This window comes from Bos indicus x Bos taurus, chromosome X (assembly GCF_003369695.1).
Source record: "Bos indicus x Bos taurus breed Angus x Brahman F1 hybrid chromosome X, Bos_hybrid_MaternalHap_v2.0, whole genome shotgun sequence".
NCBI lineage: Eukaryota > Metazoa > Chordata > Mammalia > Artiodactyla > Bovidae > Bos > Bos indicus x Bos taurus.
This window is the reverse complement of record NC_040105.1, coordinates 659,319-687,098: the sequence shown is the minus strand read 5'-3', so window position 1 is coordinate 687,098 and position 27,780 is coordinate 659,319. Positions and strand designations below refer to the sequence as shown.

Below are 27,780 nucleotides of genomic sequence, written 5' to 3'. Positions count from 1 at the left end.
GCTCTGAGAAAACTGCTCCGAGGAGGCGGGAGGGGAGCCAAGCGATACCCAAGTTTGGGGGGCAGGCAGCATAGACATGCAAGATGAGATGTCTTTGAAGAACTGATGGTTCTGCGTTCGGGAAGGTGCGGGCCTCTGGGCTCACGGAGGTCATTCCTTTCACATGCATCTCAGCTCTCTGGGGCCAAGGCTGTTCCCTTGTTCGCCTTCAGGAGTGACAGATGTCTGATTCTTGCATTCCCTGCCCCACAGCCCCCAGGGCCATCACCACTGGGAGCGGCGGACCAAAGTTTCAGGAGCCCGCCTTCACATCTGGAGCCCAGAACTCGCTGCTGGCTGAGACGTTTCTTGTTTACCGAGATGGCAGGAGATACTCTCATTTTGTATCTCCCCAACCGTCGCCCGTGGGGTTCCCCCGAGACAAGGGGCTTCCCTGATTATCCAGCAAATAACACTTCCCGCCACAGTGGCCAAGCCATCTTCCTCATGTGTGTTGGTGGGGGGGTGGCAGGGGGCGCTCCTTGCTCTAAGGTCCCCCAGGTTTGCCCTCTGTGACCTCCGGGAACTTGCATACCTATCCCCCCCATCCCCACCCCCAGAGTGGCTCCAAGCCTGGCTTCTGGGCACGAGGCACTTATGATTCCCCAGCTCCCTGTCTGAGGAGGTAGATTTTTGCTGCATTTTTCCCCCAACCCTACTGTGAAATTATTTTCATTTACAAATAGAAAACATCTTGGAAGACCAAATAAAATAAAATAAAACAAAGACAAACAGAAAACACATCAACCAGTTTTTGCTCCCCGAGCTTCTCAAATCCTCACTTGTTCACCAGTCTGCAAGATCAAAGATACCTCTTCTTTTCTTTTCTTTTTTTTAAGATAACTTTTCTAAAAAGGTACTCGGCCACCAACAATGATGGTATTCATAGGGATATGGATCAGTTTCACAGGAAAAAAAAGCCAAGCCAATGAATCCCATTACAGCAAACCCTATTGCTGCTGCACTGGAGGACTGATGTTGAAGCTGAAGCTCCAATCCTTTGGCCACCTGATGCAAAGAACTGACTCTTTGGAAAAGACCCTGATGCTGGGAAAGATTGAAGGCAGGAGGAGAAGTGGACGACAGAGGATGAGATGGTTGGATGGCATCACTGACAATAAATGTGAGTTTGAGCAAGCTCCAGGAGAGAGTGAGGAACAGGGAAGTCTGGCATGCTGCAGTCCATAGGGTCGCAAAGAATTGGACACAACTGAGAGACTCAACAATAACAATTTTTAAAGCCTGTATTCAGTTTGTTACAATATCGCTCTGTTTTATGTTCTGGTTTATTGGCGTCGAAGCATGCGGGATCTTAGGTTCCCCACCAGAAATCAAACCCACACCCCCCCACACTGGAAGGCGAAGTCTTCACCATCGGACAGCCAAGAAAGTCCCTGGGTTCTGACGTTTAACTTACTCATAAACTCATCCCTGTCAATCAGCGTGTTCCAGGGTGCAAGCCCATCTTCAGCCGGAGCTGAAGCCGGAAGAGAAGCCGGTCTTTCCGAGTCCGGGCCGGAGCTGGGGCACCTCCGGTCACTCCCGCCCGCTGATCACAGGCAGCACCGCACCCCAGAGACGCGCTGGAGTGACCGCACGGCGTATCTCGGGGCCGCAGGCTCTGTGGCCACAGCGATAGCGGGCACCTTCTCTGATTCCACGACCTCATCTTTCTCTATTTTCTCGAAACACCGCAAGCATTTCCCAAGACGCTCTTCCTGCGCACCGCGCCAAACGCGGAAGTTTCGCAATGAAATCTTAGCAGCGGCCGCCGTCTCTTGAGAAACACCTGTTTCTCTGTAGCGTGGACTTGGGACCGGCGCATGGTGTTCCCGGGAAACCGAAGCCAGGAGCTCCCGCCGTCGGAGCTGGGTGTCTCTGCTTCTAGCATCGCTAGCCGGCAGCCCGAGCGTGAGAGAGCTGTGCCCGGGAGACGGGTCCCTCCTGGACGTGGCTGGAACCCAGCGAGATGCTTCACGTGTGGTTGTCCAGAGACGCCGCGGAAGAGACTCGCGCTCCACCGGGCGTCTTCCGTGCTCATTCTGCGTGTGCTCCCTGCGCCCCCAAAACGGACAGAGGCCGGTCATTCACTGGGAGAAACTTGCTCACTTTCTCCTAAAGCCTCCATCCTTTCCGAGGTTATCTGCTTCGCTGGCACCCTTCAGTTCAGTTGGTTCAGTCGCTCAGTCGTGTCTGACTCTTTGTGACCCCATGGAGCGCAGCACACCAGGCTTCCCTGTCCATCCCCAACCCCCGGAATTTACTCAAACTCATGTCCATCGAGTCAGTGATGCCATCCAGCCGTCTCATCCTCTGTCGTCCCCTTTTCCTCCTGCCCTCAATCTTTCCCAGCATCAGGGTCTTTTCCAATGAGTCAACTCTTCACATTAGGTAACCAAAGTATTAGAGTTTCACCTTCAACATCGGTCCTTCCAATGAACACCCGGGACTGATCTTCTTTACGATGGACTGGTTGGATCTCCTTGCAGTCCAAGGGACTCTCAAGAGTCTTCTCCAGCACCATGGTTCAAAAGCATCAATTCTTCGGTGCTCAGCTTTCTTTATAGTCCATCCATCCATGGGATTCTCCAGGCAAGAATCCTGGAGTGGGTTGCCGTGCCCTCCTCCAGGGGATCTTCCTGAACCCATGGAGACCGGACACCCCGTTATTTCTTCGTCTCCAAGTCTGTGCTGTTACGGGCAAGTTTGGTGCCCATCTTCACAGGGACAGCCTGGACCAGAGTGTGAGCCGGACTCTGCCAATATCCTCACCCACCTACAGGGCACATCTGGGCGACAGGCTGGCGGCTGGTCCCTCCTGCAACTGGGAAAGGTGTGTGCAGCGGTGGCCAGTGGGCGGGGAAGCGGGGGACGGTATAGCAGAGGCTGAGGCAGTGGGATCGGGTGGCAGGCGGTGGGCAAGTCGAACCAGAGTCCTCTTAGTGGTTGAGCAGAGGACCCGCAGAAGGGATGTTTTCGTAAGGGTTGGGGGCTGGGGCTGGACCTCCCATCTTTGCTGGTGCACTCGCCAGTGACAGGGTTTCCTCCACGGTGAAGATGTCCTCAGGGTCCTGGGAGGCTGATGGCGGATGGCCTCCACAGGAGGCTGTCTCCTAGAAGAAAGGACACAGCACACAGGTGAGGCCACGCTCTGGAGTCCCTGGTCCTCCCAATCAGTGGTACTCATGACGGCCAGAAGGTGGAAAGGGCTCATGTATCCACGGATGGATGATGGATGGTGGGTGGATGGATGGATGGATAGATGGATGGATGATGGATGGACAGATGATGGATGGATGGATGGATGGATGATGGATGGACGGATGATGGATAGACAGATGATAGATGGATGGACGGATGATGATGGATAATGGATGGATGATGGATGCACGGATGATGATGGATAATGGATGGATGGATAGATCGGTGGATGATGGATGGATGGATGGATGATGGATGGATGGGTGAATGGATGGATGGATGATGGATGGATGGATGATGGATGGATGGATGATGGATGGATGGATGGATGATGGATGGATGATGGATGGATGGATGGATGATGGATGGATGGGTGAATGGATGGATGGATGTGGATGGTGGGTGGATGGATGGATGGATAGATGGATGGATGATGGATGGATGGATGATGGATGGATGGGTGGATGGATGGATGGATAGATGGATGGATGATGGATGGATGGATGATGGATGGATGGGTGAATGGATGGATGGATGATGGGTGGATGGATGATGGATGGATGGATGGATGATGGATGGACGATGGATGGATGGATAGATGAGTGGATAAACAGCATGGGGTCCTTCCACACAGTGGAATATTACAGAACCAAGAAAAGGAGAGAAAATCTGACACAGGCTACAACAGGGATGGACCCTGAACACACGCCGCTCAGTGAGAGAGGCAGACACAGAAGGACACAGTGTGTGACTCCACTGATAGGAAACGCCCAGAACAGGCAAGTCCACAGAGACAGCAAGTGGGCTTGTGGTTGCCAGGGACTGCGGCAGGCAGGGGAGAAGTGACTGGTGATGTAGCTAGGGTGTCCTTGGGGGCGATGAGCATGTTCTGGATCTAGACAGAGCTGATGGCTGCAGTGTTGGGAACTTGCTAAATGCCCCAAACTGTTACTTTAAAGGGTGGATTCTACGACATGTGAGTGAAATCTTGATAATGCTGTGTTTTTATTTTTTAAATAAAGAATGAACACATCATGGGTACAGTCATCTCTGAGATGCTGCAATCCAGGTGGAGGGATGGGTCTTTGCCATCTCCCGGGAAAATCACAGAGAGACAGTTCCCGATTTTGAACAGACCCTCCCCTGTCTTGGCGTGACCTCTGGTGGACGCCACAGCCCCACCAGGTTGGTGTGTCTAGACCCCAAGGACGGAGGTGACCAGAGGGATCAGTGGCCTGGGGAGCCAGGGGGGTGGCTGACTGAAAATGTGGGGAGCCTCACTCCCTAGTTTAGGTAGGGGGTGATCCTGGCTGGCCTAAGGCTGAGAGTCAGGGCTGGGGGTGGTAAGTTCACAACTTCACCCTCCAGGAAATAAGGACCGTTGATGTCAAGCCACTGAGTCCCACATACAAGACCACACATTTGAAGGACCTGGGATTTGCCTGTGCAGGGCAGGAGACTTTCCAGGCGGCGCTAGTGGTAAAGAACCCACCTTTCAATGCAGGAGACCTGGGTTCGATCCCTGGGTGGGGAAGATCCCCTGGAGGAGGGCATGGTAACCCACTCCAGTATCCTTGCCTGGAGAGTCCCATGGACAGAAGAGCCTGGCCGGCTGCGTTTCACAGGGTTGCACAGAGCTGGACACGACTGAAGCGACTTAGCACGCACGCACGCAGGTGCAGGGCAGAGGGGTGAGGTCAGCACAGGACCTCTGGAAGGTTCAGGTCGTTGACAATCTGTGTGTGGTTTTATCTGTTATCTCAACAGCGCTAAGCACCACGGTCGCTTTGGTCACGCACAGATCAAGAAACGCAAAACTTTTGCCTTGGAGTCAACGGGCTCCACCGAAGAAACCCAGGGGCACTGGAAGCAGGGGAGGGGGCTTCCTGGGGAAACGGTTTAGGGTTCAGAACGCAGGTTGTGCTTTAGGGGCATCTCTGCTTTCTCACGGGGACGGAGACACGTGTGGCGGATGGGGAGATGTAGTCAGGGGCGCAGAGCTGCTCCCGGGAGGGTCCCTGCCTCCAGCCACCGCGGGGTGGGGGGTGGGCGGGAGCTGGTGAGTCACACGGACGCCCTCCTGCCAAAATTCAGCATCCACCCAGGAGCGCACACGGGGCGCCTGGATCGGAAATGCGGTCTTTACAGATGCCACTCCTCGAAAATCCCAAGGTGAGCGTACCGCGGTTTCCATGGCGACCCCAGAAAGGCACAAAACCCAAGCTCTGCAGTTTCCCACGTGGAGATAAGTCGCCTTGTGTCGCTTTCTCTACTTCGCTGCAGAAGCAGCTGTGGGTGCAGGCAGCTGGACACCCGTGTCCCCGCCACCGCATGAGCCCTCGGCCCTGCCCTGCACACCCCTTCCCTGCCCTAGGCCCCTCCCTTCCCCTAGGCCTCTCCCCTCCCCTAGGTCCCTCCCCTCCACACTCCCTTCCACGCCCTCCCCGCCCTAGGCCCCTCCCCGCCCTAGGCCCCTCCCTTCCCTAGCTCCCTCTCCTGCCCTAAGACCCTCCCTCCCCTCGGCCCCTCCCCTCCCCTCCATTCCCCTCCCTTGCCCAAGGCCCCTCCCCTCCACATTCCTTCCCTACCCTAGGCTCCTCCCCTCCATACCCCTCCCCTGCCCTAGGATTCCCCTCCCCTCCCCACTGCCCTCCACGCCCCTCTCCTGCCCTAGGCCCTCCCCCTCCCCACGGGCCCTCCATGCCCCTCCCCCACCGTAGGCCCCTCCCTTCCCCTAGGCCTCTCTCCTCCCCTAGGTCCCTCCCCTCCACACTCCCTTCCACGCCCTCCCCGCCCTAGGCCCTCCCCTTCCCTAGCTCCCTCCCCCGCCCTAAGACCCTCCCTCCCCTCGGCCCCTCCCCTCCCCTCCATTCCCTTCCCTTCCCCTCCATTCCCCTCCCTTGCCCAAGGCCCCTACCCTCCACATTCCTTCCCTACCCTAGGCTCCTCCCCTCCATACCCCTCCCCTGCCCTAGGATTCCCCTCCCCTCCCCACGGCCCTCCATGCCCCTCCCCCACCTTAGGCCTCTCCCCTCCCCTAGGTCCCTCCCCTCCACACTCCCCTCCAGGCCCTCCCCACCCTAGGCCCCTCCACGCCCCTCCTAGTCCCCTCCTCGCCTCTCCCCTGCCCTCCCCTCAACACTCCCCTGCCCTCCCCTCCCCTGCCCTAGGCCCCGCCTCTCCCCTAGGCCGCTCCCTCCCTCCACGCCCCTCCCATCCCCCTGCCCTCCCTCCACACGCCCCTCCCCTCCCCTGCCCTGCCCTCCTCGGGCACTGACGGCCCCAAGCCAGCCTTCCACACCGAGCACACTCGCGCCCGCCCCCCGCGTCTCTGAGCGCCAGTCTCCCAGCCCAGGCGGCGCCCGGGAGGCGGCCTCGCTCACCTCCAGGCTGGCCAGGAACGCACCGGCGAGTTCCTGCTTCACCCGCGGGATGGGCGGAAAGAGCTTCTTCTTCAGGGAGAACCTGGCGGGAAGAGACAGAGACGCTTGCGGCCCAGCCTCAGAGCTGCGAGGGGCCCTGTCCTGTCCGAGTGCCCACAGCCCCGTGGCGAGGCCGGCTCTTCATGCGGCGCGGCCGGCCTCAGGGGTGAACGCGGGCCGGGGCGGACAGCGCTGCCCGAAGAGCTCTCTCTCCTCGCCCGGGGCGCGGTGAGGACCAGGTGCCCACGTGGCTGGCCCTGGCCACCGTCCCGAGCTGGCAGGTCGGTGCTAGGGCGCCCCCAGGGGTCTGGGCAGGGAGGCCGGGCGTCCTGGGGACCGCTCAGCGCCTGACGGAGCTGCCCGCCTCAGCCCCGACTGCGGGGCGGGCCCGCGAGGACAGACAGCTGAGACAGGAGACCCTGTCCCCTGCGAGCGAGGAGCCCTGGACCCCAGGCCCCACGCTGCAACCAGAGCAGAAACCCAGAGGCAGGTGGCCTCGGGACCGGCTCCAGCCACTCCACCAGCCTGTCCGCGCAAACTCGGCGAGCATGTGACCTCAAGACCCTCCAGGGACCGGAGCCCCTCTGAGCACCCTCAAGTGTCCCCTCTCCAGGCCCCAAAGCCTCCTGGATGCCATACAAACACCGCCAGGCCGCCCCCCGTCCTCGTGTGCGTGTGTGCGCGTGTGCGTACTCTAAGTCGCTCAGTCATATCCGACTCTTTGCAACCCCGTGGACTGTAGCCCGCCAGGCCGCTCTGTCCATGGGGCTCTACAGGCAAGAATACTGGAGTGGGTTGCCACGCCCTCCTCCAGGGGATCTTCCCCACCCAGGGATCGGCCCTGCATCTCTTACATCTCCTACCGTGGCAGGTGGGTTCTTTACCACTAGGGCCACCGGGGAAGCCCCCGTGTGCCCTCACAGAATGCCTTCTATATGAGAGCCCCTAGACACCCCATCACTGATTCTGGTCCTCGTGAATGAAACGTTCCAGACACATCCAGCGTGGATACGACAACGCCCTCAACTGCCCTCCGCACGCCCGCGGCAGCCCCCTGCCTTGGGTCTCCAATGGGCAGCCTTTCTCCGGACACTGCGGGGGCGGGGGTGGGGGTGGGGGTCCCCTGGCTTTCAATACACCTGCGCAGGTGTGAGGAGGCAGCCAGGAAAGGGGGCAGAGCCTGCGTCTGCAGCTGCAGTTTATGCCACACAGCCCGGGTCTCCCCTGGGAACACAGTCCTTCCCTGTGTTTCTCAGTTCAGTCCAGTCGCTCAGTCGTGTCCGACTCTTCATGACCCCACGGACTGCAGCACGCCAGACTTCCCTGTCCATCACCACCTCCCGGAGTTTGCTCAAACTCAAGTTCATGGAGTCGGTGATGCCATCCAGCCCTCTCATCCTCTGTCGCCCCCTTCTCCTCCCGCCTTTGGCTTGGAAATAGGCAAGCAGCTCGCTGCCGCCCCCGTGTGGCGGCTGTGGCCGTAGCCGGCCTCCACCACCCCTCGGTTGCGCCTGCAGGGTCCCCTGGGAGGCATTTCTGGATTGTGACGCCAGGGACTGCCCCCTAACTGGGGCGCTCGCTTTGCCCAGCCACGTGCTCGGGACCCATCTTCCGCTCAGGCTTGTGTTATCTGCAGAGACCCCTGGCCTCACCTCTCTCGGAAGCCTCTTTTTAAAGTTCACTCCTTCAGGCACTAAATCAAGAGTGCATTTGGCACTAACCACGCAACCCCTAGGAACACAGGAAAATTAAATTGTGCCGTGACTAGGTCCCATGACAGACCAATGTCGAAACCCGGGCCCCTTAATAACAGCCACTCCGTGTTCCCAACCCCTCCACCCTGAGCAACCTCCACGCTGCATTCCAAGTCTGGGATTCTGGCCACTCCGTGGGGAGGCAGTGACAAGCGTGGGCCCTTTTGTGTGTGGGTTCTGACCTGCCGTTTCCGAGTTTATTTGGGGTGTGTGTGTGTGTCTTACCTTTTACAGAGGAACATCAGGGCCATGCCAAACAAAACCGTGGCCCCCACCACCAGCCCGATCAAGACCACCAGGAAATTCTCCTCTGGGACACCTGGTGGGCAGACAAGCAGAGGGTCAGGAGTGACTCCTGCCTGCCCATCCCTGGTATTGGATGACAGGGCGGGAGATGTGGGGGCAGAAGCAGGGCTGGAGAGGAGGAGGGGGGAATTTCCATACAGAGGGATCCCAGGGATTTGAGAAGGATGGCACCAAAGAATCTATTCTTCTGGGATCCCGCACCCACCACAGCCCACTGTATGTCACTGTCCCCAACCAGTCCATCCTAGAGGAACTCAACTCTGAATGTTCACTGGAAGGACGGATGCTGAAGCTGAAGCTCCAATCCTTTGGCCAGCTGATGCGAAGAACTGACTCATTGGAAAAGACCCTGATGCTGGGAAAGATTGAAGGCGGGAGGAGAAGGGGGCGACAGAGGATGAGACGGTTGGATGGCATCACCGACTCGATGGACATGAGTTTGAGTAAGCTCTGGGAGATAGTGAAGGACAGGGAAGCCTGGCGTGCCGCAGTGCATGGGGTCGCAAAGAGTCAGGCACAACTGAGCAACTAAATAACAAATCTCCCCACCTCCCCCCTTGCCACTCTCAAAAGATGATACAGCAATTACTTTTCTACAAAGGCACAATTAATACTGCACAATGCCTTCCTTGTCAGTGAATATTAACTTTCGGTTCTGCACTGCATAGCCAAAGGAATGAATGCGTAATTGTGAAATGTCAAGGGTGAGAGAAAGAGGTGTGTACGAGCAACTGAACAACAGAAATGAAGGTGAGCTGGTTTGAAATAAAAGAGAAACTGTAAAAAAAAAAAAAAAAAAGGAGGATTGGACAGCAAGATTCAAAGGAAAGGTCATTCCTATCCCCCACCAGGCACATGTCAGCATCTACGGGTGTTTCTGGGAGACTCACCGAAATGGTGTGTGGAGCTCCACTCACTCCAGATTTGAAACAGCACATGTTGCACCCTCATGCGGACGGTGTGCTCTCCTGTCACGTCAGCGCGGGGCAGTCTGTACTTGTTTTTATATTGTCTGCTTAGAAAAACCTTTGAAAGAAAAAAGGACCTTGTGACAGCCACGGATACCAGACGGGAAACACGGAGAAGGCGGAGGGTGTGCCCCCTGACAGCTGGGAGCACAGTGGACCTGCCGCCTCTGATCCATCCCTCCCAGCCCACTGTGGGAGCCCGAAGGGGCTTTGCCGTCTCTCATCTGGGGCTCCCATCACTTCATGGCAAACAGGTGCATAGAAAATGGAAACTGTGGCAGACTTTATTTTTCTGGGCTCCAAAATCACTGCAGACGGTGACTGCAGCCATGAAATTAAAAGATGCTTGCTCCTTGGGAGAAAAGCTCTGACCAACCTAGACAGCGAATTAAAAAGCGGAGACATCGCGCTGCCAACAAAAGGCCCGTCTAGTGGAGGCTATGGTTTTCCCAGTAGTCAGGTATGGATGTGAGAGTTGGACCATAAAGAAGGCTGAGCACCAAAGAACTGATAATTTTGAACTGTGGTGTTGGAGAAGACTCTTGAGAGTCCCTCGGACTGCAAGGAGATCCAACCAGTCCATTCTAAAGGAGATCAGTGCTGGGTGTTCATTGGAAGGACTGATGCTAAAGCTGAAACTCCAGTACTTTGGCCACTTCATGTGAAGAGTTGACTCATTGGAAAAGACCCTGATGCTGGGAGGGATTGAGGGCAGGAGGAAAAGGGGACGACAGTGGATGAGTTGGCTGGATGGCATCACCGGTTCGATGGACACAAATCTGAGCCAACTCTGGGAGATAACGGGACAGCGGTGCCTGGTGTGCTGCAGTCCGTGGGGTCTCAAAGAGCTGGACACAACTGAGCGACTGAACACCAACAATCAGGACTCTCAGCTGTCCGTCCGCGTCCGGGCCTCCTGCAGGGGCCGCATGCCCTTGGGACGCGGGCTTGCGGTTATTCTGAGGGGTACACAGAGGGGTGACTTCCCTGCTGGTCCAGTCGTTAGGACTCTGCACTTCCACTGCTGGGGATGCAGGTTCGATCCCTGGCCTGGGAACTAAGATCCCGTGTGCCTTGTAGCACAGCCAAGATAAAGAAGTAAAATAAAAGTCCTTTAAAGAAATTGTTGAAAGAATAAAAAGCAAAAGGATTCTACACACAGAACTCAGGGTAGGGCAGGGACATGCAGGGCACAGCCAGGCTCTGAGCCCAGGGACGCCTCTCCCACACGCACACAATAGACAGGCCTTTTCCTCCAGCTGGGGTCAGAGCATGGCAGCCCTTGGTCGCCCCTGGGGCTCTTCTGGGACCTGTGAGTCGGGAGAGGCTGGGTGGTCAGGGAGGAAAGGGGGGTGTGGCCTGGGGGTGTCCGGTGGCCCCACGGATCTGGGAATGAGCTCTGTTCAGAGTCTCCAGGGGAGGGTCTTCCCGCCTCTTCCAGCTTCTGCGGGCTCCAGGCGTCCGTCCCTGGGCTGGTGGCCGCCTCCCTCTCATCTCTGCCTCCGTCTCCACGTGGCTTCTCCTCTGTGTCCGTGTCTCTCCTCTTCTGTGTCTTATAAGGACCCTGTCCCTGGGTTTAGGGCCACCCCCATCCAGGAGGACCTCATCTCAGACCCCTCACTTCATCACCTCTGCAGAGACCCCGTTTCCGAATAAAGTCGTGCTGTGTGGTTCTCGGTGGACCTGACTTCTACAGGGACCCTTTCAGCTCACTAGTGTGGGGCTCAGAAGGTGCAAGGAGGCCCATTCGGGACCACCATGTTATTGTGTCCACAAGGAGGATGACACCAGGCTGCCTGAGCTGAGTCAGAGGCGTCTGAGAGACCACAAATTCTCCATCGGTCACCAGAGCCTGGTGACCCCTAAACAGGGGCACAGAGGGACCCGAGGCTGAGCTGAGCGCCCTGCCTGCTGAGGGAGGGACTCTGAGCATCTATGACCCAAGCACGGATGCAGCGGAGAAAGGAAGGCATACTTACGGGTTCTCTCTTAGAAAAGCTGCCCTGTAAAGAGAGAGCAAAGGAGACATGCTAAGTGCCTGGCCTTTTGGTTTTGTCTGCAAACGCAAGAACCCCCTGGGAATCCCAGGAGAGCTGTGACGATTATTTTAAGCTGGAGATAATCGAGTTTCCACAGATGCAGGGATTTAAAAGAGGCTTCTCGGAGTTTCTCTTATCAAGCTGAAAGCAAAAAGCTTCTGGGAGTCAGTGGTAAGTTGCTCACATGTGTCTGACTCTTTGCGACCCCCATGGACTGTAGCCTCACCAGGCTCCTCTGTCCATGGGATTCTCCAGGCAGGAATGCTGGAGTGGGTTGCCGTTTCCTTCTCCAGGGGATCTTCCTGACCCAGAGACTGAACCTGGGTCTCCTGCATTGCAAGCAGATTCCTTACCGTCTGAGTCACCTAATCCATGGGATTCTCCAGGCAAGAATACTGGAGTGGGTTGCCATTTCCTTCTCCAGGGGATCTTCCTCATCCAGGGATCGAACACACATCTCCTGTATCCCCTGCAAAGTTAGTGCTGTCTTTGTCCCTGTTTCGTGTCTGACTCTTTGTGACCCCGTGGACTGCAGCCCCCCAGGCTCGTCTGTGCATGCAGTTCTCCAGGGGGTCTCCCTGACCCTATGATCGACTGAACCACAGCAACCCCGGTGTTCTGGCGGTTAGGACTCTATGTGTTTTCACGGCTGAGGGCAAGGGTTCTATCCCTGATCGGGAACAAAGACTGCAAAAAATGTGTAGCCAAAACGAAAAAGAAGGAACACATTTTTTCCCCCTCGAGAAGGTTTTCTCTCCTGTTTTTGCCTTTCCTCTATCCACTTGGGAAGGAAAGATGCTACCTTTCAGTATGTGAGCTCCGTGCGGGAATGAATGAACGTTGATTTATTTTTTGTTGTTGCAGCCCCTGCTCTGAGGGAACTTGCCTTCCACGGGGTGGAGAGAGGCAGACAGCAGAGGTGGATGAAAGCCCTAAACGGAACTGCTAGAACCACGAAACCCTGAGACTCAAACACAAGCACCATCTTTATGACCTCGGGCGACGCTAACCGGTTTCCTAGGTACGACCACCAAGAACATCGACGGCAGAAAAAAAAAACAGTTCGTAAGTGAACGTCGGCAAAAATGAATGCACACGGACTTCCCTGCAGTGAGGGTGGGGGTCCGTGGTTAACGCTCAGCCTGCCGATGCAGGAGACATGGGTTCGATTCCTGGTCCAGGAAGATCCCGCGTATCGTGCAGCAAGTAAGCCCGCGCTTTGAAACTGCCGACCCTAGAGAGCAGCCTCCGCTGTCTGCAACTAGAGAAAAAGGTCCACGTGCAGCGACGAAGGCTCAGCGCAGCCAAAAATCAAAGAAATCAAAAAATTTTAAGAGGAATGAGCGGCACTTTTAGGACAAAGAGACAGTAAGGGAGAAAGCAGAGAAGAGACTCTTGAGGCAAAGAGTGACGTCCGGGTGTGTGTGTGTGTGGGGGGTGCACCCCAAAGCGAGAGGAGCAGAGGCGAGGCAGTCCGTGTTCCTCCACGAAGCGTCAGGTCCTCACCATCTTCTGGATGTCCAGTGCATAGCGCAAGACGCTATTGGACAGGCTGTACCTCATGGCGGGGGCATCCCAGCGAATCACGAAATGCGATACGTTGTCCTGGACGGTGACGTTCGCCGGCGGGTTATACTTTTCTGAGAACAGACCCAAACAGGAAGCAGGGTCACAAACCTGCAACCCGCAGGAGTTGAGTGGGTGAGAGGCAGCGGAGGGACATCCCCCGCTAACCTGGGCCCATTCCTGTGCTGTTGCGTAAAACCCGGAGAAACCCTGCTCTTGAGGAAGCAAAACCTCAGGCCGGCTGAGCGCGCATTCTGGGCTTGTCCGCTCCTGGCCGGGTCCCGACCCCCGCCCTCTGCCTCTGCCTTGCAGACTCGCTGGAGCCCCAGGAAGAGATGCTGCCATGCGAGCTAAGTCGCTTCAGTGGGGTCCGACCCTTTGTGACCCCGTGGACTATAGCCCCGCCAGGCTCCTTGGTCCAGGGAGATTCTCCAGGCAAGAACAGCGGAGTGGGTTGCCATTAGGAGAATGTTCTCTGGGCACATCCCTCGCCTTTTCCGGGACACCCTACAAGCGGGAAGCAGACTCACCCAGCATCTACATGGACCACCCAAGCAGCCAGACTTGGTGTCAATTCTTGAAGTCACTTGGGTTTCCCAGGGGGTTCAGTGGTAAAAAATCCACCTGCCAATGCAGGAGACTTGGGTTCGATCCCTGGGTCGGGAAGATCCCCTGGAGAAGGGCATGGCAACCCACTCCAGTATTGTTGCCTGGAGAATCCCACAGAGAGGAGCCTGGCAGGCTACAGTCCATGGGATCACAAAAAGCTGGACACGACTCAGTGATTAAACCACACGTCTTTATGTGTCTGAATTATTTCAGTTAGCATGATACCCTCCAAGCCCATCCACGTTGTTGCAAATGGCAGAATTTAAATCTTTTTTTTTTTTTTTTTATGGCTGAGCAGTATTTCATTGTGGAACCCCCAGGAGGCGCTAGTGGTAAAGAACCCGCCTCCCAATGCAGAGACGTTAAGAGACATAGGTTTAATCCCCGGGTTGGAAAGAGTCCCCTGGAGAAGGGAATGGCAACCCACTCCAGTGTTCTTGTCTGGAGAATCCCATGGACAGAGGAGCCTGGCAGTCTACAGTCCATGGGGTCGCTGACAGTGGGAAGCGAGTTAGCACAGCATTTCATTATATATGCACTATATATTCTTTATCCATTCACCAGGTAATGAGCATTTATATGGCTTCCTTATCTTGGTGATCGTCAACCACGCTGCTATGAGCATTGGGGTTCCTGTGATCTTTCTGAACCAGTATTTTCAGTTTTGTGTTTTCAGTGTTTTATTTTTTTAAGATATATAACCAGGAGTGGAATTGCTGGGTCATAAGTTAGTTCTGTTTTCAGGTTTTTTTTGAGACACTTCCACACCTCCACGCAGTTTGCACACCACGGAGAGTTGGACACGACTGAGTGACGAAACACACGCACCTGAAGTCACCCACGGGCCCACCTTAAGGAAAACACAGCGACTAAGCCAGCGGATGGTCTGTCTGGAACCAGACTCTGTGACGTTGGAGAGTCCCCCAGAAGGACACTCGGTCCCCTCACCAGAGAGGAATTCCTTTCCAAGGCTGCGTCCGTCAGTGCAATTTGTTCATATGCGACGCAAGCAGACACATCCCGCCCCAAGGGAGAGTTACGCCCCTCTGTCTCCCTCTCTGCGTCTCTGCTTCTTGTTCAGTCGCTCAGTCGTGTCCGACTCTTGGCGACCCCATGGACTGCAGCACGCCAGGCCTCCCTGTCCATCACCAACTCCCAGAGTTTGCTCAAACTCATGTCCATCGAGTCGGTGATGCCATCCAACCATCTCCTCCTCTGTCGTCCCCTTCTCCTCCCGCCTTAAATCCCTCCCAGCATCAGGGGCTTTCACCCCTAATGTAGATCCTGCTGAGGGAACACACAGCCTCCAGAGCCCTGGGACAAATGCAAATGCCATGAAGCACACGGCTGGCAGAGGAGCAGGCGAATACAAGGGGAGCGATTCACCGTCTTACCCAGGCTAGGGCCGTTCACGCTAGGAGAGTCCAAAAACTGGATGTCCGAGTCGCTGCTGGTTCCGTTCACCAGGAAGAAGTAATCGTCCGTGGTGTGGCCTTCGCCGAGCTCGTCGAAATGGCAGCCCACGCGCGTCCCGGCCGAGTCAAGGACGTAGTGGCTGCACTCGGACACGTTTCCATGCCTGTGACGTCCAAAAAAGACATCAAGGAGCAGCTAAGCAGTGTGTATCCTCCTGGGATTGTTCTTGATCAGTGGTTCAGTCATGTCCGACTCTCTGAGACCCCATGGACTGCAGCCCGCCAGGCTCCTCTGTCCGTGGAATTCTCCAGGCAAGAACACTGGACTGGGTTGCCATGCCCTCCTCCAGGGGGATCTTCCCAACCCAGGGATCAAACCCGCACCTCTTACATCTCCTGCATTGGCTGGAGAGTTCTTTACCACTGGCGCCACCTGGGAAGCTCACATATGTGTGTATATATATACCTACATGTTGTGTCTGTGTGTGTGTGCATGCTGTGACCTCGAAACTATTCTACTTCAGCTTCAACTATACTTCAACTGTTAAAAAATAATACAAAATTGCTAATTTCCTGACACTCTGGGACCACAGCGGGATTCACAACATGGATCAATAGGCAGCATGAAGAAGAAAGGGAGACGGGTGTTCTCCTCTCTGGATGTTTGGACATTGTAGACTGATGTCCTCCAGTCTTAGAAGAAACATTTCTGGACTATGGGACGGGCTCAGCATTTAGCATCCGATCCCCAGCAGGAGGCCATGGCGACCCACTCCAGGATTCTTGCCTGGCGAATCCCAAGGACAGAGGAGCCTGGGTGGGCCACAGACCGAGGGCTCAAAAAGAGTCAGACACGACTGAGTGGTGAAGCATAGCAAAGCTCCAGTCTGAGGTCTCAGATTATGGCCCAGCCCACGGCTCACCCAGCATTCAGCATCAGGACCCCTGTGAGTCCCTGCTCCATGGTGGGGGGGGGACCCTCGGCTCTCCCAGCATTCAGCATCAGGACCCCTGTGAGTCACTGCACCATGGGGGCCCATGGCTCACCCAGCATTCAGCATCAGGACCCCAGGGAGTCCCTGCACCTTAGGACAAGCCCACGGCTCACCCAGCATTCAGCATCAGGACGCTGTGAGTCCCTGCTCCATGGGGGGACCCTCGGCTTACCCAGCATTCAGCATCAGGATCCCTGTGAGTCCCTGCTCCATGGGGGCCCATGTCTCACCCAGCATTCAGCATCAGGACCCTGTGAGTCCCTGGACCGTGGGACAAGCCCGTGGCTCACCCAGCATTCAGCATCAGGACCCTGTGAGTCCCTGGACCATGGGGCCCACAGCTCACCCAGCATTCATCATCAGGACCCCTGTGAGTCCCTGGACCATGGGACAAGCCCACGGCTCACCCAGCATTCAGCATCAGGACCCCAGCCAGGCTTACAGAGAAGTCCAGGAGTACAGCTGATACTGCACGTCTGCAGGGGCGGCCGGGCCCCGCGTCCAGCTGCAGTTCATGAGTCGGACGTTGTAGATGATGCACGAGAGGTCCTGGGCTCCGGAGCCCTCCTTGCCTGGGAAGACAAGACAGCCGGATCCTCACTGCCGGCCGAGTCATCACCGGCGCCCCGCCGGCCACGCGGACGCCGGGCACCGTCAGAAACGTGCCCAGCGGCCGCGGAGACGTCACCTGGGTTGCTAAAGGCCAGCTGGTGCGAGAAGTCCTGGCCCTCAGAGGTGGCGTTCACGGTCAGCGTGGCGCCCCTGTGCAGGACGGCGTTGGGAAACGTGCAAAAGTAGGTGTCGTTTCTGACCTGCAGGGGGCAGAAGCGAGTTTGAACGTACAGCCTGTGCTATGGGCTCCCTGCGAGCGGACTCAATCCTGCGGGCGGACTCAATCCCGCGACTGTTCCAGAGACTCGGGGTCGGGTGGGGGACCCTCACGAGGACCCCCGTCTTTTTTTATCGCCGTACAGTTAACAGACAACGTGAGATTCGTTTCAGCCGTACAACAGTGTAGTTCACAATTTTTAAAGGTTATAAAATCACATTTCGGGGCTTCCCAGGGTGAGGAAGATCCCCTGGAGGAGGAAATGGCACCGCACTCCAGTCTTCTTGCCTGGAGAATCTCATGGACAGAGGAGCCTGGCGGGGCTACCGTCCACGGGGTCGCAGAGACTTGACTAAGGCTGCAGCAACTTAGCGTGCGTGCACACACTCCGTTTTTAGTTACAATATAATATTGGTCCAGTTCCCTGTGTTGCCTCCTACATCCTTATTAGCTCATAGCGGTTTGTTCCTCTGAGTTCGTTCCTCTTATCTTCCCCTTCCCACTTCCCTCTCCCAACTGGTCACCACTAGTTCGGTCTCTGCATCTGTGAGTCTCCTTCTGTTTTGCTATATTCACCAGTCCGTGGTCTGTTTTAGATTTCATGTACAAACGATATCGTCAAATATTTGTCTTTGCCTGACGTATTTCACTCTGCATCATAGCCTCCAGGTCCATCCATGTAGCTGCAGATGGCAGCTTTGTTCTTTTTCACGGCTGAGTAATATTCCACTGCATATCCCTGCCGCATCTTCCTTATCCATTCATCTGTCAGTCGACACCTAGCTTGCTTCTGTGTCCTCGCTCTCGTGAACAGTGCTGTTGCGAAGACTGGGGTGCATGCATCTTTTCAAATTCATGCTTTGGGGATCCCCAAAACATGCCACTTTGGCCTAAAGATTATTCAGAGCTAAAAGCAGTTACGAATCAATAAATGCAGAACCCGTTGTTATCTGCACAAAAGCAGGCATAGATCTCCCTTTGTGAAGGTGGCATACACATCCGATCTTATCCATATGGGATTGAGGAGGTTGATCTTTACCAACTTAGATGGGGAAGCAGCTTCAGGGTGACCTCATAACATAACTTGTTTCTTTCTTACACTGCACTATTGCAGCTTGTGAGATTTCAGATCCTTCACCAGGGATTGGACACAGCAGTGAAAGCCAACCGCAAGGAACTTAGGGAAGTTAAACGAAGTTTAACTTAAGGAACTTAAAACCACCTTCATCTTCCATTAGTCCCCTTACATATTTCTTAATCATTTCCCCACAGTTTTTCAGCCCCAGAAACCCAAATCCCATTTTCTTTGTCCTCTGACATTTCTGTAATTTATTACCTTTTGTTAAAAAGCCACACAGACTCCCTAGTCCGATCACCTCATGTCTTTTCTGCCTCGTTTATGTGAAAGTTAGAAATGTTGGGACTTTTCTGGTGATCCGTGGTTAAGACTCTGCACTTGCAGTGCAGGGGGGCCGTGCGTTCGATTCCTAGTAGGACAGTTAAGGTGCCGTGTGACAAAAAAAAAAAAGAGAGAAAGTGAATACACTGGGATGCTTTTTCTCCTGGTAATCTGGCTTTTGTCCACTTCATCTGCAGACCCCCATCACTGAACCGAAGAAGATGGAGGAAATATGTTTTCCTCCCAGCCAAGAATGTTAAAGAATGAGAGGCTCAAGAGGCATTTTACCGGGAAATTCAAGACTGACAGGGAGCAGACAGACCCACAGGACGTGATCCATGAGCACCTACCTGTGGTTCTTGGCTGGTGTCGGGGTCAAGAGGCGTGACTATCGCACATGTTTGCTGAGTCACAATTCTCCGGGAATTCCAGCTTAAGATTTTTTTCCTTGAATCCAGAGTCAGGTTTACAATAGGAGATTCCTTCTCTCCTGCTGTAATTAAACACAGAACAAAAATAGCAGTTAGGGAGAATCAGGGCTTCCCTGATAGCTCAGACGGTAAAGAATCCACCTGAAATGCAGGAGACGCAGATTCTGTCCCTGGGTCGGGAAGGTCCCCTGGAGGAGGATGTGGCAACCCACTCCAGTATCCTTGCCTGGAGAATCCCAGGGACAGAGGAGCCTGGCGGGCTACAGTCCATGGGGTCACAGAGTCGGACATCACTTAGCAACCACAAATATATTATATGAATATATTATAATGTATAAATAAATGTATAGTATATAAACATATTATGTTTATATCATAATAAATAAACAATAGATATCTTTATATTTATGTATTATATTATTAATTCTATTTCCTATATTATATAACATATATTGTATATTATTGTGTTAAATATATTATATAATAAATATAACACAAATATATAACACAGATTTAAATACAAGTAAATATAACTGTAAATATAACACAATATATGAGAATGCAATATATCGAAGATATGTGCATATTATTGAGAGGGTAATAGGCAGGAAGGCCAGGGGTTTCCGATCGGAGGAAACAGGCTGCAAGTGTCAGAGATTTTTTCTCTCTCTCTTAAGCGGCAGGAGGAGAAAAACCAGTGATATATATATTTTTTCCTTTCTCTATACAAATTTAAAAAGAGGTTTATCCTAAAATACTGTGTTGCCAGAATGACACCTGGTTCCACCTGCACTTAACTTTTCTCAAACCTTGAGCTAACCGATGCATTTTTCTTACGGAAATGTTTGTCTTAAGCTATGTTAATGTACCATCCGTTTACCCCAGAGTCTGTCTTCAGGTCAGTTCCGCCTAATGGCTCAGAACTGACTTGAGAAACCAGCATGTTAGACTCAGATATTGTTCTCTTAATCTATATTAATGAAACCATATATTTGTATGGGAATCTGCCTTTCTTCAAGATTCACATCAGTTGCTTTATGGCCCGGGATGACTCACCTAGTGCCAAGATTATCTCAAAATGCATCTTGTGGGTGAGGGGCCTGATGCCATTCTCTGAGTCTTGAGACATTTCCTTCCTTTAACTAGCAGACTGCTAGTACTCTTTCCTGGCAAATCCCGTGGACGGAGGGGCCTGGTAGGCTGCAGTCCATGAGGTCGCTAAGAGTTGGACACGACTCAGAGACTTCACTTTCACTTTTCACTTTCATGCATTGCAGAAGGAAATGGCAACCCACTCCAGTGTTCTTGCCTGGAGAATCCCAGGGACAGGGGAGCCTGGTGGGCTGCCGTCTATGGGGTTGCACAGAGTCGGACACGACTGAAGCGACTTAGCAGCAGCAGCAGCAGCAGGAGCAGCAGCAGTAACTATATAACATCCAGCTGAAGACTAGCAGGGAGGTATTCTTTCTGCCCCCTTCTGATGCCTATGTCAGAAGCTTTCTCTATCCCTTTTACACTTTAATAAAACTGTATTACACAGAAGCTCTGAGCGATCAAGCCTTGTCTCTGGCCTCAGATTGAATTCTTGTCCTGAGGCCAAGAATCCCGGCGTCTTTCCATGGTTCAGCAACAACCTCTCAATATGTTACTATGTAAGTACAATGTAGCGAGTCACCACTTTTAAAGGTTGTAATTCATTTACAGTTATTATAAACCATGGGACATATTCCCTGCGTTTGACAATCCATCCTCATGTCTTCCCTATTTTATACCTAATAGTGTCATCTCCTGCCTCTTATAAATCCCTGCACGTCTTGCCCACCCCCACTTCCGTCTCCACACCGGGAATCACTTATCTGTCTGCTACACCTGGGAGAAGGCTTCTTTTTTGTTACATTCACTGGTCGCTTGTATTTCTTAGATGCCACATTTAACTGACACCGCACAGTACTTGCCTTTCTCTGGAATTAGCCATTTTATTCTGATGCAGACCATTTTATTTCCTGTCTTTTATCAAATCTGTTACCACACTGCTTGTGTTTTATGTTTGGCTTTTTGGCCACGGGGCACGTGGGGGGTCTTAGCTCCCCAACCAGGGATTGAACCCACACCCTCCACATTGGAAGAAGGAGACCTAAACCACTGAAGCACCAGGGAAATACCTAAGCGAGTTGTTTTAACAAAAACAACGCAGGGACTTCCCTGATGGCTCAGATGGTAAAACATCTGTCTGCAATGTGGGAGACTCGGGTTTGATCCCTGGGTCGGGAAGATTCCCTGGAGAAGGAAATGGCGACCCACTCCAGTACTCTTGCCTAGAAAATCCTATGGACAGAGGGGTCGCAGAGTCCATGGGGTCGCAAAGAGTCGGACACGACTGAGCGACTTCACTTTCTTTCTTTCTTATGCAGGGACACTCAGGAGCCCGTGAAAGATGGTGGGCACCGTGAATCATCAGAGGGATGGAAACCCAAACTTTGGTGAAGTGCCGAGTTATCCCTATGAGATCAGCTGTGTGCTGTGCTCAGTCACTCAGTCGTGTCTGACTCTCTGCGAACCCGTGGACTATAGCCCTCGAGGCTCCTCTGTCCATGGGATTCTCCAGGCGGGAATACCGGAGTGGGTTGCCGTGCCCTCCTCCACGGGGCCTTCCCCACCCAGGGATGGAACCCAAGCGTCCAGCGTCTCCTGCATTCACAGGCGGGTTCTTTTAGTGCCACTTGAGAAGCAGTGCTACAGTGATGGCTACCTATCGTGATAATCTGAAGAACCAGAAGTTAATTGTTGCAGAGGATGCGTAGGAGCCGGACACCTCCATGCTGTGGGCGAGGATGCAAAGGCAGGGCATGATGTGTTGGTTTAACTGAGCGGCTTCCCCTTTCTGGGCATTCAGGATGGAGGAGGGGATGGGTGAGTTGTGTGTGTGTCTGGGGGTGCCACCACAAAGTGTCCGGGAGAGTCCCCTTTGAGCTGGGGACTGGAGTGAAGGAGGTGGTGCTGGACAGGTACCACCTGTCAGGACAAGCCTGCCCTGAACAAAGACATTCTCACCATCCACCTCACCTTCTCTTTTCTCTGCTTGACCTTTTCGAATGCATATAAATCTTTTAACTGGCTAAATAAAACCTCTGGACAGAGGTGACCCTGGAAGAAAGGTGCACCCATCTCCCCAGTTTGCTAAGAGGAGAGAACCCAGCTATAGCCGGGACCTAGCTCAAATGGCGAACCCTCTGAAGGTGAAGGGTTGTTCAGTCGCTCAGTCATGTCCAACTCTTTGTGACCCCACGCACTGCAGCACACCAGGCCTCCCTGTCCATCACCAACTCCTGGAGCTCACTCAAAGTCATGCCCATTGAGTCTGTGATGCCATCCAACCATCTCGTCCTGTGTCGTCCCCCTCTCCTCCTGTCCTCAAACTTTCCCAGTTTCAGAGGTTTTTTTCCAATGAATCGGCTCTTGGCATCAGATGGGCAAAGGACTGGAGCGTCTCACGTCAGGTAGCGTGTTGGACGTGGTTCTGTCATGAGGTGAGGTACCTTTCCCTCTGCGGGACCTCTTTAGCGAGCTGCCTGCAATGCACAATCCATTTTGGTTCCAGGCTTATTTCACAAGAAGACTGTTTTCTTTCTCTGCCTGCTTCACAGAGAGGCTTCCCAGGGATTTTCGGGGGATTTCATTTTCAATGATGGAAAGCTGGCTTAAAACTCAACATTCAAAAAACTAGGATCATGACATCCGGTCCCATCACTTCATGGCAAATAGATGGGGAAAAAATGGAAACAGTAACAGACTTTATTTTCTTGGGCACCAAAACCACAGCGGACCGCGACTGCAGGAGTGAAATGAAAAGATGCTTGCTCCTTGGAAGGAAAGCTACGACAAAACTAGACAGCATCTTTAAAAGCAGAAACATTACTTTGCCAACAAAGGTCCGTCTAGTCAAGGCTATGGTTTTTCCAGTGGTCATGCATGGATGTGAGAGTTGGACTGTAAAGAAAGCTGAGTGCCAAAGAATTGATGCTTTCTAATTGTGGTGCTGGAGAAGACTCTTGAGAGTCCCTTGGACTGCAAGGAGATCCAACCACTCCATCCTAAAGGATCAGCCCTGGGTGTTCATTGGAAGGACTGATGCTGAAGCTGAAACTCCAATCCTTTGGCCATCTAATGGGAAGAGCTGACTCATTAGAAAAGACCCTGATGCTGGGAAAGATAGAAGGCGGGAGGAGAAGGGGACGACAGAGGATGAGATGGTTGGATGGGATCACTGACTCAATGCACATGAGTTTGAGCAAGCTCTGGGAAATATTGAAAGACAGGGAAGCCTGGTGTGCTGCAGTCCATGGGGTCATAACCGAGTGACTGAACTGAGTGACTGAACAACAACCCTAGTATAGGCAGCAAATCTGACATTCCAGCTGACTTTAGGATTTGGGGCTGGAGCTGTAGGACTCTCCCTCACCTTTGAGTCCCTGATTCTGCTGAATGATAAAGGTACCCACCTCTAGAATGATTTGTAAGAAGACCCCCTTCAGCTAGCAGCAGTGGGAGGTACTCAGGTCATGAGAGATTTTGTCCTTTCAGGGGTTAGGAGGGCGGCAGCCCTCACCACATCACGGACTCCCCAGCGTTGGAAGCCTAGCTGGCACTTACCCAGGACCGTGGAGCGTGCTGAGTTCAGGAGTACCAGGAGGATTACGAAATCCAGCAGGACCACCATGCTGCAGATCTGAAGCTGGACCTAAACCTCCAGACAGGAGACAGCAGTTCAGAAAACGGATTGCAGTCGAGGCAGGAGGACTTCCTTCTTAGCACAACCTCCAGGCAGTTGTTGGGAACCAGAACCTGGCTGCCAGAGCCTTTGTGAGTAAACAGACAATGTTGCCTCATATCCCAAAGTGGCTGCCATAGGCCTGCATTCTCATTACACATCCCTTCTTCTGTTCACTGGTGGCCTCACCTCTTCCACCTCTCTAAAGGGTTTTTGGTTTGTTCATATGTCCCTATGTGGTCAGCAATATTCCATCAGAGCACAGTGTGAGGTTATCATCCTGCTTGTACACCTCTGGGTTAGCTGGCATGATCAGATTCCATTTTTCTAAAGTTTTTTACTGGAAGATAATTGCTTTGCAAAATTCTGTGCTAGCTTCTGCCATACATCAACGTGAGAGTCCCTTTTAACTTCTGTTTGAAACTCTATCGAAAGCATCAAAAAATTTAACGCATATTCATGATGACAAGTCTCAGCAAACTGGGATTAAAGAAACATTTAATGGGCTCTACCCAACCTGTTTTTCTCCCCTCAGCCCACTACCACTGGTCCACATTACTGCTGCTGAGAGGTATACTCGGGAGTGGCTAATCAATATTATTTTAAGCTGATCCTCTCCTAAGTGGTCAGTGAGGGTCTGGAGAGGTGACACCCCCAGTGAAAAGAAGGGATGTATGATGAGGATGCTGGGTCCACAGCAACCACTTTGGGGCATGAGGCAACTGTCTGTCCCTGAGTCAGACACCCTGTTTCTTCCATTTTCTTCTGCTTGCAAAGGCCCCTGCAGGTAGGAACACTCCCAGCAACAACCTAAGGGATAAACCATGCCTTAGGAAGATCAGCTCATTGCTACTAAACACCTCCCCTTTGAGAAAACTGTTCCTTTCACCAGGGCAGCAAGAAAAAAAAAAAAAAAAGTCTCTAAGAAGTCCTAGAATATTCTGATGGAGGTTCTTTTTATGTTTGGTGATTACAGGGCTGGGTTTTGTGCATTTGAGTAGAATTTTTTTTTTTTCCCTCTGATGTCTTCATGACTCTATGAACACAAAGAGAGGGGCACGCCCTTGCTGGTTGCACAGAGGTGATCAGGAGGGAAGCTGCAGTCGACCTGCCGGACAATGAAACATCTTTGCAGGAGGAGCTGATAGCAGCCAGGAGGCCACCAACCGCATGGGGCGCAAGGACCCTTGGCATTTCGCCTTCCTCTCGGGGACAGCTGCCAACCTCCTTTGGAGACAAATTCATCTCCGTGTGTGCGGAAGTTCCCTGAAACGTCTCTGACTATCATCACCTCACCCGCCACCTGTTTCCTGAACATCTCCATGAAGTCAACTGCCTCCTGGGCCATTTTTGCCACAAACGCTCATTTCTTTCCTTTCTTCCTTCTTTCTTTCCTTCCTTATTTGGCTGAGCTGGGTGTTAGTTGCCACACATGGGGTCTAGTCCCCTGACCATGGATGGAACCCACGGCCCCTGCATTGGGAATGCGGAATCTCAGACACTTGGCCACCAGCGAAGTCCCAGACCCTCACCTCTTCTGCGTAGTCACTCAGTCGTGTCCGACTCTTTGCAACTCCATGGACTGTAGCCCCACCGGGCTCCTCCGTCCATGGGATTTCCAAGACAAGACTACTGGAGGTGGGAGGGCTGACATTTTCTACCCCAAGGGATCTTCCCGACCCAGGCATCGAACCCACACTTCCTGTGTCTCCTGTGTTGGCAGGCAGATTCTTCACTCACAGAACCATCGGGGAAGCCCCTCACTTCTTATCCGTGGAAAAACATCTCCATCTGTATTTTTTTTTTCATCTGTATTTCTAAGTCGTGATGGGGACGCTTTGAAAAATAACCCCGGCATCTTGACCTCCCCCCAAACAAGGAAATGTCATAAAGTGAGTTCTGAAGATGGACTCAGTCTGGAGCCCATCCACTTTCTTCCTGTGGTTCCCGCGTGTGTGTGGATGCTCAGCTGTATCCGACTCTTTGCGACCACGTGGATTGTAGTCTGCCAGGCTCCTCCGTCCAGGGAATTTTCCAGGCGAGAATACCAGAGTGGCTTGCCATTTGCTTCTCCACCCAAGGAACCTAAAAGTCCCCACTGATGGGGACCCAGATGGCTCCCAGATGCTTCTCAGCGCAAGGCATGGAAAGGCTTCCTGGGGGAATCTGACGGTGGTCCAGCGATGACGACTCCGCACACGTACTGTGGAGCATCTGGGTTCGATCTGAGATCCGACGAGCCGAGCGATTAGGAGGTTAAAAAAAAAAAAAAGCTTCGCTTGCTTCTGAGCACAGGCTGACATTCCCCGCCACTTCTGTTAACTTTCATGAGGACAGAGTGAAGGTGATCTCACTTCTGTGCTTCCTGGGGGAGAGACGCCCCCCATACCCTCACTGGGCATCACCAGGAGCTGGGTCAGAGGGAGCTGTGTCCCCACCGAGGGTCTGTGTCCCCAGCGAGACCAAAGGGGATGGGAGTGGAAATCAGTCCCGTGCGTCTTGTCCTGTGAGAACAAAACCATCGAGGACTTCATAGCTTAAAGACACCCGCAAAGGAAATATTTCACAGGTAGATAGTGTGGGGTAGAATTCACCTCCAATGGGGGAGACCCAGGTTCGATCCCTGGGTCGGGAAGATCCCCTGGAGGAGGGCATGGCAACCCACTGCAGTCTTCTTGCCTGGAGAATCCCATGGACAGAGGAGCCTGGCGGGGTTACAGTCCATGGGGCTGCAAAGAGTCAGACGCGACTGGGTGACTAAGCACACACACAGATAATGTGGCATGCACAGTAGTCAGACCCCACCAGCTGGTGACTCCCCGCCACGTCAGTCGGAAATGCAGAAGACTCAGTGTCCACCCTTCCCTTCCCGAAGCTCGGGGTGGCCTGACCTTCACCCCGGTAGCTCCTTTCTCCAGCCTCCCCCGGGATGAGGCCGTCTCTCCCGGACTCCGATCTCCCGTCCCATCACAAACCCATGCGGTCAGAGGATCCTACCAGCCAGAGCAAACCCCACTAAAGATGGAGGAAGTGTCCACTTACCGGTCCGTCTGCTTTCTGAATCGTTCTTCCCCAACTGTCCGAATCTGGGGCTCCTTGAAGCCACTGTCCTGCCCGCCCGGGGTACGTGGCGGGTGGGCACTCCTGGACGCCTTGGTAGCAGGTTCCCTGGGTGGGGGGAGGCCCCCAATTCCCTTCTGATGTAGGATTTGGGGGGCAGGTATGACAAAGAGCCTGAGTCTGGTCCTCCCCACGAGCACGCTCTCTCCTTCTGTCTTTAATGGCGCCTCCCCAGGTCAGCAATTGCAGAAATAATCTCTTATCAGCAGAGCCTTCATCGTCACTGAGTGACCAGCCCGCGTTTATCATCTCAGGGAACAGGAAGTATCATAACACAGTCCGTGTTCTCTCTCAAGCATGTAGCCTGACCCTCAGTTTTTTTGTTTTGTTTAATCGACCTCCCAAGGTTCCTCTTTTAGCAGCAGGGGACTAGATGGCCACTTGGCTTTCCTGCATCTTCTGGTCAGGGGTGGCGGGGTGGCGGGGGTCACTGGGGTGTTGGCTCGGTGTTCCCGTGTTTGGGAAACTGGCATCTCCGTAGAGCATTGTCTACATCCACTGGGAGCTGGTTCCCTTTCAGCTCGGAAGCTCTGCCAGAGGCTGTGACTGGCTCTTGCCCGGGTCTGTGTCCCCCAGGGGCCTGGGGGCAGAGGGAGGGATGAACTGAGCTGACTTTCAGTCCATCTCTCCCTAAGGAAGGACTCACACCCGTTTGCTATGAAGTGTTAGTCACTCAGTCGAGACCGACTCTCTGCGACCCCACGGACTGAAGCCCACCAGACTGTGTCCAGTGTTTCCCCATCTGTTTCCCATGAAGTGATGGGACCAGATGCCATGACCTTCGTTTTCTGAATGCTGAGTTTTAAGCGAGCTTTTTCACTCTCCTGTTTCACTGTCATTAAGAGGCTCTTTAGTTCTTCGTTTTCTGCCATAAGGGTGGGGTCATCTGCATATCGGAGGTGATTGATAATTTTCCCGG

The 27,780-nt window shown here is 53.5% G+C and overlaps 2 protein-coding genes across 4 annotated transcripts in view; both read right to left on the bottom strand.

Moving 5' to 3' along the window:
- Positions 1–1,265: 1,265 nt before the first annotated feature.
- On the bottom strand, positions 1,266–27,688 carry LOC113887932 (granulocyte-macrophage colony-stimulating factor receptor subunit alpha-like). Of its 2 annotated transcripts, none has more exons than XM_027535243.1 (13): positions 26,784–27,688; positions 23,624–23,711; positions 18,893–19,035; positions 17,003–17,126; positions 16,757–16,886; positions 15,299–15,483; positions 13,236–13,369; positions 11,670–11,693; positions 9,613–9,748; positions 8,982–9,077; positions 8,642–8,735; positions 6,624–6,705; positions 1,266–3,152 (listed from the first exon to the last, which is right to left on the bottom strand). In XM_027535243.1, exons 1-13 carry the CDS (start codon positions 27,108–27,110, stop codon positions 2,979–2,981), a joined length of 1,737 nt encoding a protein of 578 aa, XP_027391044.1. In that variant the 5' UTR covers positions 27,111–27,688; the 3' UTR covers positions 1,266–2,978. The 2 variants fall into 2 exon arrangements, with proteins under 2 accessions (XP_027391044.1, XP_027391045.1); XM_027535244.1 differs by having other exon boundaries at positions 23,624–23,717; positions 26,784–26,869.
- LOC113887933 (granulocyte-macrophage colony-stimulating factor receptor subunit alpha-like) overlaps positions 18,949–27,780 on the bottom strand; it is a 37,259-nt gene continuing 28,427 nt past the window's right edge. For both annotated transcript variants that reach the window (XM_027535252.1, XM_027535246.1), the window contains one exon: positions 18,949–19,032. Coding sequence is in view for 1 of the 2 variants with exons in the window: in XM_027535246.1 (XP_027391047.1) it covers positions 19,009–19,032 (24 nt within the window). In the remaining variant the exon portion in view is untranslated. The remainder of the gene's footprint in view (positions 19,033–27,780) is intronic.

Bases quoted from the DNA above. Each gene is read 5' to 3' on its own strand.
- LOC113887932 (XM_027535243.1), bottom strand. From the start codon at position 27,110: ATGATAAACGCGGGCTGGTCACTCAGTGACGATGAAGGCTCTGCTGAT. The intron at 9,749-11,669 runs GTAAGTATGCCT...TTTCTTTCAAAG, and splicing joins GCTTTTCTAAGAGAGAACCC to GTTTTTCTAAGCAGACAATA. The intron at 8,736-8,981 runs GTTGAGTTCCTC...TCTGCCCACCAG, and splicing joins CCTTCCAGTGAACATTCAGA to GTGTCCCAGAGGAGAATTTC.